The sequence below is a fragment of the Trachurus trachurus genome, assembly GCF_905171665.1.
Source record: "Trachurus trachurus genome assembly, chromosome: 24".
NCBI classification, from domain to species: Eukaryota; Metazoa; Chordata; class Actinopteri; order Carangiformes; family Carangidae; genus Trachurus; species Trachurus trachurus.
In genome coordinates, this window is record NC_139910.1 from 9730281 (window position 1) to 9753669 (window position 23389).

Below are 23389 nucleotides of genomic sequence, written 5' to 3' on the forward strand. Positions count from 1 at the left end.
GTGCGTTTCGGGGGAGGGGGGCGGGACGAATCCGCCGTCGGGTCTCCTCCGCTCCGGTGTAACACCGGCACGGTGGCTGCAGTGTCAGTGCTTCCACCGGCTGCACATATCAGACTAAACAAAAATAATAATTAAATTAAAGTGGAAGATTTTAAGCCGTCTGTTCACATGATCTCACTTTAATTCCAACACATTGGACTTAATATAAAAACTAAACAGATTAAATATTACCGACCCTTATAATGCCCCCGGGGTGCTTTTCAAAAGTATCTCCGGCCGACGGCGGACGTCCCAGACCTGCAGTATGCGGACACAGCTAAGCTACCTGATCAACTTTGCATCGCGCTGCTGCTTTTGCATACACAAGCCTGGAGGGTTACACATGGACGCAGTCTGGCTTTGTGATGAACGTCCAGCTGTGGAATCTACCAGCAAAAACCTGCTGTATCCTCACTAGAAGGGTAAGTGTCGTATCATCCCAGTTAATGCAGTGTAGCATGCTAACGTTAGCTCGTAGCTGTCCGGGGTGCTATCGGGGTGCCGGCCGGGAGCTCTCCCCGGTGCTGATCAGCCCGCGGCGGGTGCGGCGGTGCGCTGCGACCGGCTTTGGGTCAGCTTGGAAAGGCTGGAGGCGAAGGAGACTCACATCTTGTATGTGTTTGCCTCTTTCTTTTCTTTTTGTCACCGTCTTTCCTGCTTGTGTCATTTTGTGGAGCACAAAGAGCATAAAGCTGGCTTTTGTATGCTTGTAGAGTAGTTGATCAGGTAACTGTGTCCAGATACTGCAGGTCTAGGACGTCCTGTTAGGCAAAAATATTTTTGAAAAGCACCCCGGGGGCATTATAAGGGTCGGTAATATTTAATCCATTTAGTTTTTTTTATATTAAGTCAAATGTGTTGGAATTAAAGTGAGATCATGTGGGCTTCGGCGCTTACAGTCAATGCTTCCGCACTGATCAGTTTCCTGCCAAAATGGCCGCTCGAACGCTGGAGGTCACGTGGGGTCCGGAGCTCTATAGCGGTCCTGAAGCATGTACACGTGTACACGAAAAAAAATGCACAGTGTACACGTGTACATATTTTCGTACACGTTCACATCCCTAATGCAGAGTCTAAATCTGTGCTGTATGTATCTGTATCGCCGGTGACGCTGAGTTTCTTTCTTCCCAGCTGTAATAATATTTTTAACCTTTTCGAAGATGATGCAACAAAAAAAAAGAAAAAAGGTCTTTCATCTAGTTTCTCCTTTACGTGTAGCGATGTGGGATGAGTCACACTGAATATGAAACAGTCCCAGTTTCATCAGGGAGACGATGAATTAATCATTGACACTGAGAAGAGGTTCGTGTGTGTGTGTGTGTGCAGCCTCTCAGATTCTCCTCGCCTGCTTAGATTTATTTTTTCGCTCGGTATTACAGAGGTTTCGTTTTCAGGAATGACGACGAGCGGCGGAGCAATGAGTGGGAAGGCGACAGATTTAACTTACAGGGTGTGATTGATATGATATGATTGATTTGATGCTGTGTGTGTGTGTGTCCGTGTGAGTGTGTATCAACATCAACACCAGCTGCTTCATTTGACTGTGAGAGTCACATTAGGCTTGGGCGGTATCCACATTTTGATACCGTCAAACTTCCTCCACATTTTACCACGGTATACGGTATTACCGTGACTAATTAAAAATTATGACGTAAGTGGCATTACCAAACATTGGCTTGTGTATTCACCATTCAGAAACTGAATACTAGGGCTAAACATTAACAGACCAAAATCTCATTGGTCGATTGGTCGCAGGAAAAAAAAAAACATTTGGAGCCCTGTCTTGTCAAAATTAAGTCAAAATCAATATGACCGAACTGTATATGAAAGGCTATAGGGCTTTTATTTTGAAGGGCCAGATACAGGAAGTCATGACACGCACTCGCTGTCAGTTTTTTTTTTTTTTTTTTTACACGGCACGGCAGGTCCGGCCCCTTTTTTTTTTTTTCTTGTCGTTTTAAAAGTAGGCTAAAACATATTAAACTAACTTAAAATTCAACCACACATAAGTGCTACTGGACATATAATTAATTTTAGACATTAAATTACTTTTATTTAATATTTAATCCTTATCTCCTGTATAAGTGCATTGCATTTTTTCATGACGGTATTGAAACTGATACCGTTGCTATTTTTAAATACCTGCAGTATACGGTATTACCGTAATACCGCCCAAGCCTAAGTCACATATGAACTGTCAGGTATAAAGAGGAAGGGAAGCTTCATGTTTCCCACCGCGCTGCTCGTCAATGAATGATCTGGTTCAAGTCAAATACTGACTGAAGTGAAGCCTGCAGTGTGTGTGTGTGTGTGTGTGTTAATGATGCTGATTACACTCTGAGGTAAATGTGTGAAGGTCAAAGAGAAACTAAAACCAGCCTGTGTGATACATATTTACTAAGAGCAGATGCACATCCAGTCTTCAGAGCCTGCTGTGTGTACATACTGCATGTTGCTCAGCTACAGTGAGACACACACACCCTACACACACACACACACACACACTCCTCTCTCTCTCTATGTGAAACACTGAGATAAATCCCAGAGCTAATATTAATAAACTAAACGTCGTCGTCCACAGACGGACCAGACCCCAGCTGGTATCATACCCAGTTTCCCATAATTACTCGATCCAAGGCCAGGAAAAAGGACTGGATGTGCACCAATTAGTGGTTTCCATAGCAACAATACTACAAAAAGTTCCCTTTTCTCTAATTTTTTTTTTTAATATTAAAACACAACAACGACGTCTTTCTCATCTCTGCCTCTGGTCCTGGTCTGGTTTCTCTCTCTCTGTCTCTTTGTGTGTCTGACCAGAGTTTAACATTGTCACAGTTTTCAAAGTGCTGCACATAATGGGGTTATTTCTCTTTTTCATTGTTTGTAATGTGTGTGTTTGTGGTTTGTGTGTCCTCAGCGGTGGGTGGTCAGCAGGCAGATGCGATTCGAGGGCGGCTTCCAGGGCCGCTGTAACAAACTGGTCGACGGCTGCTACTCGTTCTGGCAGGCTGGACTCCTGCCTCTACTGCACAGAGCCTTATTCAAAGAAGGTACCTGCTATAGTAGCTTTTATTATTGTTTTCTATTATTTTTTATTTCAGTTCAACATGTAATATTCTACAGCAGGGGTGTCAAACTCATTTTAGTTCAGGGGCTTCACACAGGGTAATTCAATATCAAGTGGGCCGACGATTAAAATAATAGCATAATAACCTTTAAATAACTAGAGCTCTAAATTGTTCCCCTTTGTTTTAGTGTAAAAAAGTGCAAGTACAAGATAAATACAAAACATTTTTAACAACCTGGAGTTTCTTGAGGAAAAATAATAAGTGCAATTCAACAATATCATGCCTCTTCTGTCTCCTTTTTCACACTTGGCAAATTTATCCGGCCCGCAGGATAAATTGTTCTACAGTCACATGTTCAATATCAGCACAGACACACGTCTTATTAAACCGTCTGTGAGTTTCTGTGTCCGTCCAATGTCCAGGTACAGGAATGGGTGGTGCAGAGGATAACAGTGTTATCTGCATTTGACCGATAAAGGTTATTAGGAGACGATGTATAATGTTATAATTCAGATAAGGACGACATGGAGTGAAAATTAAGTGACAAATTTAAAATGAATACTCGCAGCTGTTAATCACAGTGTAATCAAGATGTGTCACAACATTGTTGTACAACGTCAGCAGCACCGCAAGTGGTGTGTTGCTACGGAGACGCCCTGGTCAATGGTAAATGGACATGTTACCTTGCTTGGTACAAGACCCACACAAAACAAGAATCACATCATGATGAGTTTCATTATTTTAAGTTACAATGAAAAGTAAAAATGGACATTCACACTGAAATCACAATATCTGCCCATATAATGACAATACGCAGCCCCATTAATATAGATAATAAGAAAATAATAAATCTCGAGACAAATACACAAACATATACACAGAAAACACAGAAAAATGAAACTTAATTGCATCTGCACACACACAAATATGTAAATGTCATCATGCACACACCAATCTATGTACAACTGTTGATACACATATGTAAATAAGATGAGAAACTGTCATTTTGACCAGTTCTAACTAGTTTATCAATTCATCATTGCTGCTTTTTTCATTGGAGGGTCAAAGCCAACATCAGCTGAACTCACACACCTGGGGAAACAATCAAAACTGTCATTAACCATGAACAAAACCAGTTGAAGGTGCAATTTAATAAAGTTTTCAGTGCAGCTCCTTTGTCCTTCAGAGGAGCTGGTCAGTGAAGGTCTGGCCCGTCCTACCTGCTCCAGGCTGCAGACCGGCTCTCTGGCTGTATTGTTTGCTTCCATTAACAACAACACAATGCGTCTGTGCTGGGGATCGGCCGGGTCACTGAGGATCCTCCCATTTGATCCTGTTGTCCTGGAAAAGCAAAGCTGCGTTTTGAAGGAGCCTTTGAAGCCAGACAGACCAGTCACACGGGTGTGTCGTAAATCAGTCTTCAAAAGCCCCTGAATTCAGACACAGCTGGTGTGTGTGTGTGTGTCAGCGTTGGGCACGTTACTTTTAAAAAGTAATAAAAGAAGTTACACTTAAGCCCAAAAGTATTCATACCCCTGTCAAATGCAAGGAATTTCTTAGTTTTTTCAATTACAGATTAGTATTTCAACTCAGATTTGACATGAATAGGACATGGAGGAAAGTCTGGAGCCATGACTAATTTATTGAAGAAAAGTTACACTGTTAAAAGTGTTTATTTATGGTAATCAAACGTTGACAAAAAATCACCATGTCCAAAATTATTCATACCCCAGTGATCCAAGAGACAAATAACCATAGGATGTTTGAACAAACCTCCTTCTCCTTAAAGGGATAGTTCACCCAAAATTCAAATTTCACTCATTATCTACTCACCCTCATGTCAACTAAGAGCTGTGAAAATTTTCAGAGTCCTCCATTCCTTCTCTGAGTTACAGGGGGGTCTGCGCAGCAGTATTTGTCCATATAATGGTTGTCAATGGACACCAACTTTCTTCGTCCAAAAAGACACACCAAAAAACATCCAAATATCTCCATACTGCTCGTCTGTAATGTCCCTCTTGTATTGAAGCCCCGACATGAGAAACTGTTTCGAAAAAAATTTAATAAGTCTATATTTTAAGCTTGTTTGTAGCGGAAGCTCCCAGTGTCTCAGTTCACTGCTCTTCCTGTGTCAGTGCAAATCTCTCGTGATTTGCACTGACCGGTGGAACAATTTCTCATGTCGGGGCATCAATACAAGACGGACATTACAGACGAGCAGTATGGAGGTATTTGGATGTTTTTTGGTGTGTCTTTTTGGACGAAGAAAGTTGGTGTCCATTGACAACCATTATATGGACAAATACTGCTGCACGGACCCCCCCGTAACTCAGAGAAGGGACGGAGGACTCTGAAAATTCTCACAGCTCTTAGTCGACATGAGGGTGAGTAGATAATGAGTGAAATTTGAATTTTGGGTGAACTATCCCTTTAAGGGTATAACCTCCTAACTATAATCCTAACCTCGCGTTTATCTGGAACTAACCAACGCACTCACTCTCCTGTGAGTGAGATAAATGGCTTTTTTCCGACTAGTTGATGGACATAACATACACTTAAACTGCTGTATTATTATTTTGTGATGGGAAATGGAATTATTGAGTAAAAATAACGGTGCATTTTATTGTCAGTAACGGTAACGGCGTTATAATGGGGGAAACAGTAACTTTTTTGATTACTCGTTACTGAAAGAAGTAGTACCATTATTCTCATCACTGGTTTGTGTTACGTTACTGTGTGTGTGTGTGTGACGTCATGGTCGGGTTTTGTGTTTGCGCAGGAGAGTCGGAGCTGAGTCGGCAGCGGTGGATGTTTGAGCAGCAGGCCCTGCAGGAGTACATCCTCCTCTGCTGTCAGAACCCAACAGGGGGGCTCCTGGATAAGCCTGGCAAGTCAGTACCGCACCATCTGGACACACACACACACACACACACACACTCGCTGTACTCCGTTACATGCTGACCAACCATATGAACCACATATTAATTTCTCCTGTATTGTGTCTTTGTGTTATCTAGATCCAGAGACTTCTACCACACGTGTTACTGCCTGAGCGGCCTCTCCATAGCACAGCACTTTGGGAACATGGACCTGCACCACGAGATGGTTCTGGGCCGGGACGAGAACAGACTGGTGAGAGGGGGGGAGGGGGGGATCAATGAGGGTGGATTAATTCATAGATTTAATATTAGAAGGGAACAAGACGCTGGAAGCTGCAGCACGTGTCTCACTTAGACAAACTAGAAGACGAGAGTCCGCTCAGTGAATGAGAATCTCAGTGTAGCAGATGTAACATAGCTGGTTTTAATCTGGTTGTTATTCATGTGATAATTATGTTCAGATTAGTTGTGTTGCAATATGTTTGTCACACAACACAAATGTGACTCTGGAATCGTTTAGGTTCATTAGTCTGGGTTTTATAGTTTTTGTACTTTTTTGCATTAAAGGGACAGTTCAACATTTTGGCAAATTGGCCCATTGCCATAACCCCTATAGTTTTAGGAGTAGGTTTGTTACCTTTAATTGTTGATGCAAGCTGTTTTTAGAACGGCGGAGCAGAGCCGCGGGCTGCTCAGAGCTACGCTACGGAGGCTAATGGGATTTCTTGGTTTCCCTCATCAAACTCATCAAATACACAATCCAACAACTCCAAAACGCTCTTTTTTCAGTATGTACTTCGAGAATAAGGTCAAAATACGCTGTCGAGAGTGAAGTCAAAATTTCTTCTCTGGTCAATCAAATTAGGAGTAGAGTTCAACTGAAAACTGAACGCATCCCTGGAGTGTAATGGTAAGAGTAGGTTTGTATTTTTTTTTTTTTCATGAATGGAAATATTTCTTTCAAAGTATTTAAGGTACTCCACAAGAAAAAGCTTCAACCAAGAGTACTTTTTATTTCCCAGCATGACAAGTCTCTCTCTGATTTAACAGTTTCTTCGAAAAACATGAGTATATTAGTTTATTTTCCCACCTCAATGTGTCAGTATTGACTCAAAGGAGACGAGCATTAATCAGACAGCTCATGGTTATAATTTAACTGAATACCAAACAGCATGATGTGATCAGCTGCAGCAGAGATGTTTATCTATCTTCCATGTCCTTGAAAATGAAAATTATTTATTTTTTTAAATTATATTAACTCAATGCCTTTGAAAGACCTTCATAAGCTTCTCATTTTCTCTTTGATTTGATTTCCTCCTCCACTTTATTAAACTAGCAGCTTGTTATTTGTGCAGGAGGCAGTTTGGATTCAACACGTTCTCCTGCATTAACAGTGAACAGACTGAGACATTTGCAGTTTTGTGGTCTTGGGTGGGAGTGGGTGGGGGGGATTACTTCTTGATCCAGGTTCATTTAGAGACAAATCTATAACAAGATCCTCTGACAGATGTTTGAGAAGTTAAAGTAAGACAAATGACGTGTGGTTACACTTACAGATGTGAGCGGCTCTGACAGCGCGGCTGCTTTTATTTTTCTGTTTCCTGTTTCAATGACTGGCACTAACTGTTACAGAAACCCCCGCCGCCCCTCCACTGCATGCATTGCTTGTGCACAACAGCCACATTAATATTCTGCTGCAGCTTCTCATGTGCAGCCCCCAAACCCACTGAGTGCAGACAAAATGAATCATCCAGTATAGATATGAGCCCTGCAACAAATACTGAGCATTAAAATTATTATATATACTCTGTTTATTTAAAAGAGGCTTTGATTCAACTGTGGAAACTTCTGAGCTTGTGTTATGTGGTAATGTTGCAATAGAAGTTCTTGTAATGTCGCTGACAGAAACAACCACAACAAAAGGAAAAGGGAGAATTGACCCTGTATTTACGTGTTTTCATTTCTTTTTTTTTGTTCACTTTTTATTTTCCGATGTTGCACGTTAACTCTGACACTTGTTATTTGCCTCTTATGCAGCTAGTGAAAGATGCTGTTTTCTCTCCGAATTCAATGGAAAGTTTCCCTTCATAGTGAAAATAGTAATGACTGTTTTGTCATCGTTGTTTATTCTTCCACCTTGTGCAATAATCAATCATCGTCTGTTCAAACTGGCTGTTAAGGCATGTAAATGTTTAACTATCTTTTTTCTCTTCTCTTTTAATATGGGGAGGTCATATTGTTTGTTTTATTAGGGTGAATGGGTTCAGCAATGTTTTCAAGCTGTCAGTTTTAAATATACTGTATTTGAGTAGACTTCCAGCCTTTCAATTTCAAAGTAATTTCCAACCATTTCATGCAGTCTCCTTCTTACATGTTTTACTTTTACTCTTCAGATTTTGTTTCATCTTTTCAAGATTGCTTCAGCAATTTCGTCACTTAATTCAGCATTGTTTCAACAATTTATTCAGCTCATTTAGCTTCCAGCTTTCAGCATTCACCCGTATTTCCTTCAGGAAATGCATTCTCTAGTTATTTGTAAATGTTAAATGGAGCACTGTTGCATAATTTCCTGCAGGGGATTGATGAAGTGTCCTGACTGATCGAACTCACACCTGATGACTTTGATAAAACGTGTGGAAACAAATGCTTTGAATTAAAAAACTGAACCAAAATGTCGTGTTTTCTTTTTGTTTCTGTCCTTCAGGCTCCAACTCATCCGGTTTACAACATCGGTCCAGAGAAGGTGGCTCAGGCCCTGCAGCACTTTCACCGGCTGCCCGTCCCCGATGACCCCCGGCGGCCGGAAGCACCCGCTACCACCGACGGCCCCTCGGACCCCTCTGCTGCCTCTGCACCGGCCGAGCCTCAGTCCTAGTCGGTCCTCAGTCAGCGGAGACGTCACTACACGTGAACCAGCCGACGCCGGGGTTAACGGGACTTGCAGCGACACACGGCCGAGACCAGGTCTGATCTGGACCGAGGCCGGGAACCTGCCGGACGTCGGAGCTTCAGTAGAGAAGAGGGGCCGGAGTTTAGGAGGAGTCTGACCTGGTAAAAGCTCGACAGTCCTGTGTGGGCAGCTTTGCATACAGCTGATTTTTTGTTTGTTTTTTTCTTTTGCTTGCAACGCCTCGTTTTCATTCTCTGAAATAAAAGTGAAACTATGAGGTTTCAGTATGAGCAACGTTAATAAAACTTTGTAGAGCACTTTTCATAATGGTGTTTTAAAATGCTTTATGACTTTGAGATATGCTGAGCTTTAAACACAGGCAGGTAAAACCAGCAAACTACAACTGTGGTTTCAGCTCACCTGTTGATTTCCAGAAGAATTTCTTTGAAAAAAAGCCAACTAATTTGACAGCCAACCCACTGAATAAAACATGAATCATCCAAACGGTTAAAAGATTTTAGATACTCTCATTTTAGTATCTTGGTGCATCAAGGGGGGGATTTTTACATCCTAAGGGAAATGTAAAATAAAAAGTAAAATCCATGATCCTTAAATAAAATAAAGATACTTCGCGATGCTCAGACTCTTAGTAGGTTTTCCACGGCTGTTGCTCACAGATGAAAACATCAGATGGCCCAGTTTTGTTCCTCCTGGCCACACAGTTTAAAACACACAAACCCCTGGTGTGTGTGTGTGTGTGTGTCTGAGGGGGGAGAAACTCGTTACATAATGGGACATTTACGTGCATTACGCCCTGGTGGAGTCGTGCTCCAGACACCTGTCTGCTCCACTGCAAACCAGAAAAACCTGAAGCTACCTTTGACTTCCACCGAGGCGACCTTTACTGCAGCAGTTGGGGAAGTTAACGAGAGAAATATGGCTCATTACAAAACAAACGATAAGTCATAATTAAATTAACTGCAGCAGACTTTAACCTCCCGGTGTGACAGCAGCTTCAATAAACAAGACACAAGCAGCATGTTAAAGGATAAAATAGTTTATTTTATAGTCTCATAGTAAAGGTAGGCCTCAACTTGCAAGACAATTGTTGGCAGTATGTACAACATACTTGTAATTTCCATGGAATGGAATCGGACAAACAAAGACCTATTACACTAATTATATCCTCCTAAATGGAAATAAAATGGAAACAATATACATACACACACGTTTCCTAGACACGCAAAAAATGCTTCCTTTTTTCCTTGGGGGGATTCAGCAACATTGATTTTTTTTATTTATTAACTGTGTAAAGCACGACACATCGACAGGGACTCGTTCGCTTCCTTGTACAGCAAAAAAGACGGGAGCTACCTTTTGACATTCAATACCTATTTTCATACCCTTAAGGAAAACTACAAGTGACAAATTAGCATTTTCCCATGACTTGTGAGATTACTACGAAATGCATAACATATTTTAGAACTTGAAAACATCCAATCAATGCTTCTTTTTATTTCATTTTTTAATAATAATAATATATAAAATGAGATGCCTAACGTATTCAGCCACCTAAAGTCATTCACTACTTCAAGCTAAAGGACAAAATACGATACAAGTTTAGGAATATTCTCCTTCAAAACATCAATTTCAACAAAGGAGTCACGTTTTCTTTTTTTCTCTCTCTTTTTTTTTTTTAATCTTGTGTCTAACAAACGTGTCAGGCAGAAAACATCTGCAATCCAGTGGGCCTGAGGTGGGTATCACTTTTACATTTGCTTCAAAGCGTCTTCACATTCTTTAGTGGAAAAAAGTAAGCTACAAATGTTTTTTTTTATTTATTATTCTGGTTTTTATTCTAAAAAGGTAAACGTCTTCTCCAGGACCATTTATATCTAGGTGTGTGTGTGTGTAAAGTCTAAACAGGTTTTTATCAAGAATAACAAAAATTAAACAAAAAAAAGAAACAAAAAATATATAATATAGCAGTGCTTGAAGGAGTACGCCTGGCGCACCCTCCCACCCCCCAAAAACGACACGGGTAGGAGGAGGGGGCTTTATTGAGGGTACAAAAAAGCATCAAGTCCTTAAGTAGCCAAGCTGCCTCTTTTTGGGTTTTGGATTGTTGACATTGCTAGAGGAGGAAGAGGAGGGAGGAGGAGGGGGGAGATACCAATGACGCAGAACCAGAGAAAAGAGAGGGGGGGGGGGGGGGAGGAGGGGGAAGGGGGGAAAAAACCTGAAGCTCTCTAAAGATGAACTGAAGCGGTCGTCTTCCACCCCGCGGACTTTTCTCTTCTCCCTCCTGTTTTTCGCTGGAGAAGGAGACGATGGTGGTGTCGGTGTGAGGAGGTTTTGTTTCGTTTCTTCTTTTCTTCTTCTTCTTGGAGGGGGTCATGAGTCTCCAGTGCGAGCCCACCCACCCACCCAGAGATGGAGGAGGAGGAGGAGAGAGGACGAGGACGACGGTTGAGGGTGAGGGAGGCCGGCGGTGGTGGTTGTTGGCATGAAGGGGGGAGGGTCCGATGAGCCTCGAGAGCTTTGAAGGCTTTTACGTTTTTTTATTTTTTATTTTATTTTATCCTCTCACCCTCCCTTGTGCTCCGCCACCTCGACCCTTGGCCAGGATGTTAGTTAGCTGCTGCTGCTGCTGCTGCTGTTGCCGCCGGCCGCTCTCCTTAGCTCGGCTCCACGCGCAGCTTCTTCCTGTTGGGCGGCTCGTCGGGCTCCGACTCGGAGCTGGAGTCGGAGCCGCCGTCGAACGCCGACACAGCGCTGCCTTTGGGGTTGGTGTACAGGCTGCTGTCGGACGACGAGTAGCTGGTCTGGAGCTGAGTGGAGCCCTTCACCTTCTCCAGAGCGCGGACTGCATGAACACACACACACACGGGGAGAGGACAATGGTCAACACAAGGAGGACAACACGATTCACACATTAAAGGCATATTTGCCAAATTTGCCTATTGCCATAATCTCTATAGTCATAGGAGTAGGTTCATGCATGTTGATTTGAGATCCGCAGGGCAGAGACACGAGCTGCTCAGTGAACACAATGGAGGTGAATGCTACAGGTCCCCTGTCCCTCATCAAACTCATCAAATACACAATCCACCAACTCCAAAATGCTCTGGTGGACAAGTTGTGACCTGCACATTCACCACGCTATGAGATAATAACAGAACGTTACAAGACAGAGTTGTTTTAGAGGTAAATACAGAGACTGCTTGTTGGAAAAACTGCCCCCGACAGGAACGCGCATCAGCGGTTTTGCATGAATTTACCTCAAAAACAACTCTGTCTCGTAACTTTCTGTTATTATCTCATTTCTTTAAAACACGACATATATTTAAATTATACTGCAAATTTTTCCCCATCTGCGTCTGGTCAAAATTATCCAGCACCAGCAGTCCATACAAGGGCTAAAAACATATACTGAGGGGCGGTGAGTGGCGCAGTGGTTAAGGCGGCCGCCCCGTGTAGAGGCTATAGTCCTCACCGCAGGCGTCCCCGGTTCGAATCCCGCGTCGGGCAGACCTTTCTTGCATGTCATTCCCGCTCTCTCTGCCTCCCCCTTTCTTGTCTATCTCTACTGTCACTATCAAATAAAGCCAAAAAATATACTTAAAAAAAGAAAACATATACTGAAAGTGAAAACCTCATATTGCGATCACATGGGCAGATAATGCATTATATAATTTCAGCTTTTTATTTTCACTTATAAAAAAATAAAACTGGAGATGTGATTTCTCTTTCGTTTCGGGTCTTGCACTAAAACAAATTAACACGTCCCTTTGACTTGCTGTCCTGGATGTGTCTGTAGCAACACCAACACTTTTTTTTTTGTTTCTAACAGGAAAATTGCAGCGTATTGTGGATATTGCGATTAAATTGTGTTGCTATACCAAGAGAGAGGGAGAAAAAACTCCAGAAACTTTTAACACTGAGAGAGCGACACTGAGACAAAGTGAAGTGTAGAAGTTGAGCATAGTAGAGACTGATTGTGAGATTGGGACAACATGTTCTCCAGCCCATTCATGCGTGAGCTCCTCTATCGCCACGACATGCTCTCAACACAAAAACATGACGGTGGAGCATTTGCATTTCCTCGCCGCCGCCCCTTCCCTCCCTTCCTCTTTCCCTTCCCTCCTTCCTTCTCTTTCATTCAACACCTATCAGCCGCTGCAGGTCAAATCTCATCTGCTGAAGAAAAAACAACACTCATCCCTATTTCACATATAGAAGATGTCACGATTATAGATTTTCTTGGTACAATTATTGTCAGAGAAATAATCACAATATCATGATTGTTATGCATTAATTAATTTCACAACCCTATGAATGTGTAAAATCAAATGAAGTCAAAATACAGTATAATTGGCTTTATGCCCAAGCTAGCTCCACTACTTCTTGAACTTAAACCAGCTTCTCTATTTCCTGTTTTACATTATTGGACAAAGTGATTCATCCAGGTGTGTCTGGCCTCACAACAATGGTCAAACACACCTGGATTAATCACTTTGTCCAATAATGTAAGACAGGAAATAAAGGAGTTGGTTTAAGTTCAGGAAGTAGTGGAGCTTTGCATAAAGCCTATTACATTACCAATTACATACACCAAATATTTTAAGTATCTATTAATATAGGACCAATTATTAATCCCCCAGGGGAAATGTTTGAATATTGAAGTCATTAATTGTTTTTATTAGTTTATTTTAATCTTTTTTTATTATTATTACTACTACAATGACACCCTAACAATTCGTTGTTATGTTGGCTAAATTGACATTCACATAATTTAACCCAGTTACTGTGCATTTACCTTCACTTTGGTTTAACTAAGTCTTTCTCTGCTAAACTTCACCATTCGGGCACGGAACGAAAACAAAGTTACACACGCGGTTGTTGTGTGTGAACTTTGTTTTTGTTCATGCAAGTCGCGCTGATCTGCCGATGTGGTTCCGACATAATCTTTTTTTCTTTACAATTAATTAATTGTGGCGTTTGATACCGCGGTTAATTGCGAAAAAAACAAGTTATCATGAAATAAAGTTTTGAAAACAGTCGTGTAGATCTAATCTAACAGTGTGTTGTGTTGTGTTATGTTACCTTGTTGCTCCAGCAGGGCGTTCTGCCTCTTCAGGTCGTCGATGTCCTGCTGGTGTGTGTGATTTTTCCGCCTCATGTACTGGATGTACTCTGTGGCTTTGTCTAGGATTTGAGCTCGAGACGCCTGTTTGGTAGACTGCTGTTAGTGACACATGCAGAGATTGTAGCGATGACACCGGTATTCAGATTTCCTTAAAAAAACACTTGTTAACAAATTAACAGTTTATGTCATGCTGCTGCTGCTGCTACACAAGACACACACACACGCACACACGCTGCAGAGAGATCTAGGACGACGCAGCTTAACCTCTGAAATCCTCCAGCGCTTCAGTCTGACACCCAGGGGGCAGAGGTCGTGACCTCCGCCGCCTTCATTAACGCAAACTCTCGTCCTGTCGCTACAATCAACTCCTTCATCTTCAAGACAAAACATCTGTAAAGATCTGAGTCACACAGCTGTCTGTGGCCGATCGCCGCCTTCAGAATAAAACAATCTGTACTCAATAGGAGCTCTTTAATGTGTCTAATGCTAATTTATCAAACTATTTTACAGAATAAAGCTCCATAACATTATTACCTCCACTGTGAAGGTTGCGTTGAAGCATTTTGCATCAAACTTGTTGAAAGGATGAGGCATTTACTCAATGTTTTTTTTCTTCTTCTTTTGGTTGTTTAACATTGGCCTTGGCAGAGTCTGTATTCTCTGCGAGTGTCCTTGATTGTTTTCTTTATTGATTTATCTGCCAATTATTCTCTGTGGTAATTGGTTTAGTCTATAAGAAGGTCAGGGCGAATGTTAATGTAAAATACGCATCACAGTTATCTTCCAAGGCCCAGCGGACAGACACTGTGAGCACTGAGAGCAACGGCCTGAAAAACCTAAAGATATTCCTATTTTTTATTATAGAAACTAATAAACTCTGAAAATATTCACATTTAAGAAGCTTTAGCTATTTTTTTCTTTTAATTCACAGCAAATCGATTCTTCAAAAATTGTTGCTGATTCCCAGCGTCGTCCTGTTTCAGCCTCAGCTGCTGTATTTAATGAGTGTGACTATTGTTCTGGCTGCCAACCACAAACTAAACTGATCGTGAAATGAGATGAGTCAGGACCTACGTGGCTTTTCCACCTCAGCTAAATAATAATCTTTGTACCAACAGAAAAGACTTTGACGCCTCAACTTTGACAAACATCCATCAATAAAACTGTAACTAACAACAACTAGCGACCACACCACACCACACAGCTTCATTAAACTGACTGATCAAATAACAAGACATTTAACACCAGTTTCTTCTCGTCTTCACTTCTTCTGCTCTGCTTCCTCTCGCCAGAAACAATGCTGCACTAAAACACACAGCTACAACATCAGTACGGCGGTGGGAGAGGGGAGAGGGGCGGGGGGCGACGACTGAGGCGGCTGTAACCCAACACTTCGTACAAATTATGAGCAAACATCCCTTAGTTCGCAGCATCTCACGGGCCCCCGCCCTTCACGCTCTGTGTATGTGTATATATGTGTGTGTGTGTTGAACTGGTCTTTTTTAGGGGAAAATAAAACACTGTGCCCAGTTACTGAACCCCCTCCAAATGCTCTCAATGTCATGGATGTCAAAACAGGAAGAGAGCAACAAAAATTTCCTCATAATAACTTCCTGACGCTGGTCCAAGTATTTAGACTGCATCACTGTCTCGCTGCTGCCAATCTGCACTCCTCCTCCTCTTCCTCCTCCTCGTCTCAGGCCCTTCAACTGTTTCCCTCCACTGACACGCACACATCCAACAAGTCAAGACATCTGCGTCAAGAAACCATTAAATGTAACCTCATGGTAAAAACGCTCTCATCCCTGCGTGGTCTCAACAACAACAGCAGCAGCAGCAGCAGCAGCACATTTCATGTTCAATACAGTCACCGACATTTTAAAACATTATAACACTTCATATTATTCACATACATCGATTCAGCAAACAAAATAATGACAGAATTGTGGGTGTATTTGAGTGCGTTTTTTTTTTTTATATGGTGTAGGTAGATGCCCGTAGCACTTACAGTCTGAGCGTTACCAACCTTTTCTCCCTGCAGGGCGGGCACAGAGTCCCGAAGGCTGTGAAAGGAGTCTTTGATGTGGTCCCTACGTTTGCGCTCCAGCGCATTGTGGTGTGCCCGTTTGTCTGCCTGCAATGAGAAGAGTCACAAGGCCTTCAGCCTGGCAGCAGAGCAGCGTGGGTAGAGCTGAGGAGGAGGAGAGGACGACGGTGGGGGAGTCCAGCCGTCCGTGGTCAAACCTACACAAACCGCTCTGCTGCCAAGTCGCACGCTGCCTGCACCGACACCACGACGACACTGTGTGCTTTTGATTGTTATGTAAACCAATAAATACATGTATATCTATATGTTGACATGTGATTTCTATCCATCAGAGATGAAAAACGACGACAACGTTTAGTCAGTATGTGATTTTTAAATAAGGGCCAACATCCAGCGATCAATTAGTTTCATTATTTATGATCATTTTCTTTATCTCCCGGCTCATTTATCGTAAAATACTGAATCATTTCAATCACAAATTCAAAAAATTCAAAACAACGTCCTGTAATTTCTGATTAACCGCCACCAAAACGCAAAATATATATATACAGTAATACTTTACAATCATATATTTAGGCTAAATCGTCATGAAAATGATTGTTCCAGCTACAGATGCCAGTGTTTTTTTGTCATTTTAATATCAACATGATCCCACTCTTCATGTTATTATAACTGATTGTAAGGTATTCATGTGCATAAAAACTGTCTGTGCAGCTGTTTATTTAGTTTTAAAATAAAATCTGTGTCTTAACGTATCATCATGGGTCCCTGTGGTCGTTATAAAATACAGTAATTCACATGTCAGACCCCAATTTGGGCAATTTGGGTGTGGTCAGTGAGGTGAATAACCAAGATGGAGAATAACATCTTTACATCCGTGTATATTGATCGGATGTGGTGGTGGCTGTCTGTCTGGTGAATACAAATTCATTTTTAAAATTGGAAAATGGAAATTTTCAAAGCCTCAACTCTACAAACATCAACTCCCCAGAGTAATATCCCCCCTGTATGTTCATATAAAAATGACAAGACCAGGCAGGCTCTCACATCTGTGAATCAGCCACCAATAAATATTCTGAATATTTACTAGAGGAAACGGTGCAAATCCTCCAATGCTGCACAATCAAACTAAATTATCACAGAAATGAACCACTAACAGCTACAAGACAACCACAGAATAAACCCTCACTTTTCACATTCAAGTGTTAATGAGAGTTAATGTGGAAAATGTTTTTGAGACGCCTCATCTCCGAGTTTGGAAAAATTGTGTATGTATCATTACTTCAGTTAAGAGCCAAACCAAAAAAAAACAAACTAATCACATTCCTCGCACCAAGTTTCACTAAAACCCATAATGTTGATGGAATATCCTGCTAAGAGACAGATAAAACAGAAATTAACCACCTCGTTACTAGAGATATACAATCAAACTGACTGTCACCACCACGGACGACAACTCCGACAACCTCACGTTATTGAATATCGCACTTTGAATTTACTTTGGGATCAATAAAGTATCTCTAAGTTGAAAAGGTCCAACAACCAACGGACCCTGAGGTTCAGTTCCCTCCTCACCAGTAGCTGCTGCTGCTGCTGCTGCTGGATTATGTGGCCATTTTAACCCGGGACCAGGTCAAGGACAAGACACTGGGATCCTGAATGAGGATTACACACCGACCGACTGAATTAAAACAGCAGCACGGTGACCGACAGAGGCGTGAATGTGTGAAATGTAGATTTATGATGGAGATTTGCTTCTTCTTTTTTTAATGTAGCTTCAGATTTGGGGTTTAAAAGCAGCTCAGTGTTGTTTAGAGTTTGTTTTCTGACGTGCATCCTGTTCTTTCTACAGTTCACACAGCTTCAAATCACATGACCTCCGCTGCACTGGGACAAAGTCGTGGTTAATTTCATGCTGCTGCTTGAGCAAACTCCACATTTTTCATTTTTCTTCTGTGAAGTTTTTTTATTTTATTATTTTAATAATAACCGAGCGCCAACGGAAGCAGCATCTAACAGGCTGCTGCATATTTCAACTGCACATTTGCATCCTAATTAGACTGTAAAGGCACAAGATGGCTGCCACGGTCACATGACCCCCGAGCCAAAGAGAGAGAGAGGGAGAGATCAGTTTGTTTGCTTGTAGTTCAACCTGTTTGTGTGTGTGGTTTTTTTTTAGGCCAAACCATCACGGCCTCCAATCACATCTGATTCGGGACTAATCCACGCTATCATCACCAGATCAAGACATCCAATCAGATCCTTTGCTCAGCGACGACTCATGATCATCATACGTCGAAGACCAAAGCGGCCTGATTTGAATATTAGCAACACAACAGCTGGATGATGCGACGACTGGAGACAAAGTAGAAGTCTAAGTGTGACCTGGTATCATCGGCAGCTGACTCATTTTGGTCCTCTCTGATCAAAACAAAAACCAAAGTAGCCGCAAGTGAGACAGCAGCACGCAGGTTAAAACAAGCCCTCAGTGTGTCATATGTCTGGCGGGAGGGAGGGACAATGTGTTCAGTGTGTGTGTGTGTGTGTGTGTGTGTGTGTGTGTGTGTGCCATATAGAAAGAAAAACACCCAGCTCACGTGACGGACTGGTTAAGCAAATTTACACGTGAGAAACAAGAAGTGGCCAAATGTCACAAACATGCGATTGAAACTGAAAAAAAAAAAACCACACTATGTAATAAAATAATGCCTAACTTGTGATTGTGAGTCTGGCTGCCACGGAGACGGTTGCTCCTGTTGCACAAAAGCAACAAAACATCATCATCATCATCATTATCAAGACACAAGTCCACCAGGACCTTGTGCTCTCATCTCCTCGTATCATGCAAACCTCCAGCCAGCGGAGAGGGAGAGGCGTGGTCGGCCGCGCTCCCTCCACTAACACTGGCATATAAAACACAAAACGTATGACTGGTGTTGATGGTATGTGCAATTACAAGTCTGCCAGCCATTTTCATTGTGTGAATAGACATAAGACGCCTCCTTCTGAATCACTATTACACGTGGCCGATGTATTTATCCCGCAAAACTGTGACAGGAAATAATAATAACCCAAGTTGAATTTAACATTAAACGTTCATATTTTGAGGTTTTGTGAGCGTCGGCTTCACTGGTTCTTTAAAAACCACGATTAATCAGCGAGCGGTTAATTAAGATCCGAGGACATACTCGAGTGGGAGCTGCTCCACATACAACCACTCCACGTTTTAGAGACATTATTTAAGTGGCCTGGGTGGTTTAAATAAAAACTTGCCACTTTGATGACATTCAAATTACATTTACGGCAACATTTATCTAAAAAACTAAACAAAACAAACATCCAACATTAGTTTTTTTAAAGGAAAAAAAAGGCAGAAGTTCTGTTTCACACAGACGAAGCTACATATTTTTTGAGGCGTGGCTGGTTTCAGTCGTCTACAAACTACAGAAAGGTCAAACCCATCAGGATCAATGACACCTCCACTAATTATTTTTAATTTTTAACTTCAAAAAATATCTGTATAGTTATATAGAACAGAATCTAAGTCTCTTTATATCTATCCTAACTTTGCTTTCTTTAAGTTTCAGTGTCCATCCTGATACTTAACAAACCTTGGTTATGACTGTATATTTTCTAGGGGAGTAAATAGATAACGACTTAAGACATGTGATATACAACTTACTATTTACATTACAAACTTATTATTTATATAACAATCTGAGAATAATAACCTGCCCTGAAGGTCTGTGTCTTTGTCAATACATCTGATTGTACTCAGTCACGTTGTGGTGCCTTGATGGCTATAACACACACACACACGCTATCTGAGTTGTTAAGCACAACAGGCACCACTTAAAAAAAGAAAAAAACCCCACAGGTGTCCAGTTACCTCAGCTCATCATAAAACCGACACCTTTCGCCGGCTGCTGCCTGGGCCACGCCAGCCGAGCTGCTCCCTTCCTTTCTACTCGTACCTGACCATGACATCATTACATAACCGGCTCCAGGTGCCAAGTGGAGGAGCCGGTAGCAGCTTCATCACGACGACGACGATGATGATGATGATCGTCTCACTTTCTAAGAATGAAAACCTACACTGTGCTGAGGAACATGGAGCCTTGTTGCACTAATAACAGCACAAAAAAACCTGGCAATAAATCAAACTCTGCTGCAGGCGAATGAGCTGCTGTTTTCAAGATGAGCTGTAAATACCACACATTTAAACTACAAATTCTTCCTGTGTTTTTTTTGGTCTATAAATTATGAGTAAATTGTTAAAAAAAAAACAGGTGCATGGCAACATATTCAAGTCTTTATCTGTCTGATTCACAGTCTGCAGTGATACAGAACAGAAAAAGCAGCAGCTCCTCCCATTAGAGGATGTAAGTGAGCTCATTTTTGCCAAAATGTTAACTAGTGATTATCAAAATGGCTGCCAATTAAGTCCCTTCTGTCAAATAACTAATTGTTTTACCTCTATATTCAGGCCTCACACGTCATAATGCACATTTTCTATTTAGTCCAACGCGACCACAAGACCGGTTTCTTATCTCACCCTGAAACGAACTGTATCTCCAGACAACAGCCTCGCTATCTGTGTCTGGAAACCTATTCAGTGTCTGCCACGCTTCACTCAACACTCAAAAAAATATCATTTGCATGTACGGTTAAATGATTTCTCACTTTTTTCTATTCAAAAAGAAGCAAATTGTGGCATTTAATTACAACCCACATTATCAGCGGCGTCTTAACCAGCTGTAGCCAGTGAAAGTTGACGCTGGTTGCTCTAACGACTTCTCTCCGTAGTAAATGTTACTCAGCTGAAGCTAATTAACGTTAATTCTGCCTGTTGCCAAAACCACAAAAAGAGAAATCTTGGCTGCCGCCTGGTTTTATGTGCTCAGTGCAGCCACCATTGGTAAACACGCCTGACCAAAGACGGGCGTGTGGGTGTGTGTGTGTGGGACAAGAAATGCCACTCTGTGTAAAATCTGATGTACGAAACGATGTCCATTAAAGACCTACAATTGATTTCTAAATAAATAATCTGAGTGAGCTGGAAACCTGTGCAGTGGAAACGCCAGAATAGCTTGAGTTAATTTTTATACTTGAGTAATGTCAAGTAAACTGCTAATGCAACAGCTTGATAAAAAGGGAGGGAAATTGATATTTTTCCATTAAATTCTGATTTTACAAAAGTAAGTTCATCTTATTATAAAGGGGTTTGTATTGTAATAAGAGCTGTAGTTTAATTTCCTAGAGAGTAATCAAGATTTTTAAATAGAAATACTTAAATCCTTCTGCCGTATTTGTGCATGCTGCAGATTTTTAAGCACACAGAATAAGTGCAGAGATGGAAGCAGCTGTCAGACACCGAGGGCCACAAACAGCTCTCAGCACATACATATTTATGTTTATGGCTGCTGTAATCAAGTTAAATGACACTAACTGAACCTAAATCAGGTTTCCTGGCTGTGGCTCTGCTATTGAGCTGATGACTCTATTGAAGCAAAAGGTCTGTTGGAGGGCGCCGGGATTTAAAGCTATTTTTCTAATATTTACATCACTAATGTATGTTATTTACAAAGAGAGAGAGAGAGATAGAGCTAAAGAGAGAGATTTAACACTAAATCACTAAATATGAGCTCTTGCGTTTTCAGTTCTCGGGTATCGGATTATAGAGACGAGGCGAGGCGTCGTGTAGTGTAGTGTTGTGTTGTGTTTGTGCAGCCTGTGTGTGTGCATTAACTCAAAGTCGTGCAGCCAGGGTGTATGCGATGCAGCTATACGTCATTCATTTAGACCGCCAGCCCCTTCAGTGAGTGGCCTAGTGTACACACACGGAGAGAGAGAGGGAGAGGGAAGATGGCTATAATCACTGGTTGCAACACAACACAGAGGGGAAACATCCCGCAGCAGCAGCAACAACAACAACCTCTTCCCTTCCTGACACGAAGGCTTGGTCCGAGATGCAGGCGCGGCCACCCCCGCTCCTCTGCACATGCAACAAGCCTCCGTGAGCTCTCTACCTTCCCTTCCCTTCCTTTCCCTCCTCCATCCAGCCTCTGCATCCTCACCGCGGATGCACTGCGAAATGTAAACGGTCGTCTTTTTTTTTCTTTTTTTCTGAGATGACCTAGATGTGTAATTTGCAAATCATGAGCGGAATCCCCGTGGTGTGAAGTGCAACGCCGAAAGGGGGGGGGGGGGAGAAAAAGGAGGGAGGAAAAGAAAAAGAAAAAACCCCGACTCCAAACCAGCTGCTGCCACCTGACACTAGAAAAGCTTATGTATTAACCGAGAAAAACAATAATAAACATGCAACAAAAACGCCTTTGTAGCGGGATAAAGCTTTGGTCTAAATATAGATGTCGTGTCACCGTCTTCCTATGGCCGCGTACTCGCAGCACAGGATGGGGGATACCCTGCAGTGCACTGCTAACCAACGCTGATGCCGAGGAACAATTGCTGCACGATTAGAAATGCATGACTAACTAGTTTAAAATAAAAAAGAGGACGGGAAGTTGCCGTGCACACATGTTAATTTCATATATTAAAAACACATAGAAAGCAGCACTTTCACATTCAGTTTGAAGTAACACCAACCTCCACTGTGCAATCGACTAAATACCAATAAATAAATTAATATATAATATATAAAAAACAAAAGCAAAACAGTGAAGGGTGAATTAACTTTGCAATAACAGTGAGACATTTTCGACACTGGACAAATCCCCCCAGCATTACGCACCACATTGTGATATCTCGGTGATTCTTCCTGCAAAGAAACAGAACAAAAAGTACAATTGTAGCCATAATTGTTCAGCAAATCTCACTGTTTCGCTGAGAGTGAAATCATTACGCTGATAATTAATGCTAAAAAAAAGTAAGGCTAGTGTTTGTACTGCTTATCAATTAATTCGACTCCCGACAGGGAGAAAAAAAATACTTATCACAGAAAAGCAGAGCCTACTGGTAGAGCTAACGCTTTTAGCCGAGAAAGCTAGTTCAGCTAAACCGCCAGCTAGCAAAATAACATCCTTAAAATAGCGAAAAGTGGTCATACTCACGTCACTATCGACTTCGATGTCATCGTTATCACTCATTCTTCGATAAAATAGGCTAGTTTAAAGGGACGGGAGGCTAAAAAAACAACATGAAGCGGTTTAGCACCGAGCGGCGCTCCAACAGCCAGACTCTGCTAACAGCTCACGGTCTGTTTGGACAGAACCGGACTCTCTACCGTCTCCACGTGACTACGCTCCACACACGAGCCTCCCGCTGAGCACCGCGCATGCGCATCGTCGCTAGGGCAAC

The 23389-nt window shown here is 41.9% G+C and overlaps 2 protein-coding genes across 11 annotated transcripts in view; one reads left to right on the forward strand and one right to left on the reverse strand.

Moving 5' to 3' along the window:
- The window catches only part of fntb (farnesyltransferase, CAAX box, subunit beta), a 38586-nt gene extending 19798 nt beyond the window's left edge, over positions 1-18788 (forward strand). Inside the window, exons 9-13 of one of the 2 annotated variants that reach the window (XR_014596425.1) lie at positions 2957-3089; positions 5887-5998; positions 6125-6239; positions 8691-9037; positions 16067-18788. Coding sequence is in view for 1 of the 2 variants with exons in the window: in XM_084000705.1 (XP_083856831.1) it covers positions 2957-3089; positions 5887-5998; positions 6125-6239; positions 8691-8861 (531 nt within the window). In the remaining variant the exon portion in view is untranslated. Of the gene's footprint in view, positions 1-2956; positions 3090-5886; positions 5999-6124; positions 6240-8690; positions 9371-16066 lie in introns of those variants that run through there. The other variant, XM_084000705.1, reaches the window with a different exon arrangement.
- max (myc associated factor X) lies at positions 9924-23320 on the reverse strand. 9 transcript variants are annotated; one of them, XM_084000711.1, is made up of 5 exons: positions 23143-23320; positions 22824-22850; positions 16052-16159; positions 13983-14106; positions 9924-11742 (listed from the first exon to the last, which is right to left on the reverse strand). In XM_084000711.1, the coding sequence occupies exons 1-5, from the start codon at positions 23176-23178 to the stop codon at positions 11555-11557; spliced, it is 483 nt and encodes a 160-aa protein (XP_083856837.1). In that variant the 5' UTR covers positions 23179-23320; the 3' UTR covers positions 9924-11554. The 9 variants fall into 9 exon arrangements, with proteins under 9 accessions (XP_083856837.1, XP_083856835.1, XP_083856834.1 ...); XM_084000709.1 differs by having other exon boundaries at positions 13983-14121; XM_084000708.1 differs by having other exon boundaries at positions 16034-16159.
- Positions 23321-23389: the final 69 nt, after the last annotated feature.

What these genes read in the sequence shown, in the direction of transcription:
- max (XM_084000706.1), bottom strand. Translation starts at nt 23,178, where the DNA reads ATGAGTGATAACGATGACATCGAAGTCGATAGTGAC. An exon ending in ACATCGAAGTCGATAGTGAC is followed by an intron (nt 22,851 to 23,142) that starts GTGAGTATGACC and finishes GTTTCTTTGCAG; the next exon opens with GAAGAATCACCGAGATATCA. An exon ending in CACCGAGATATCACAATGTG is followed by an intron (nt 16,160 to 22,823) that starts GTGCGTAATGCT and finishes TTCTCATTGCAG; the next exon opens with GCAGACAAACGGGCACACCA.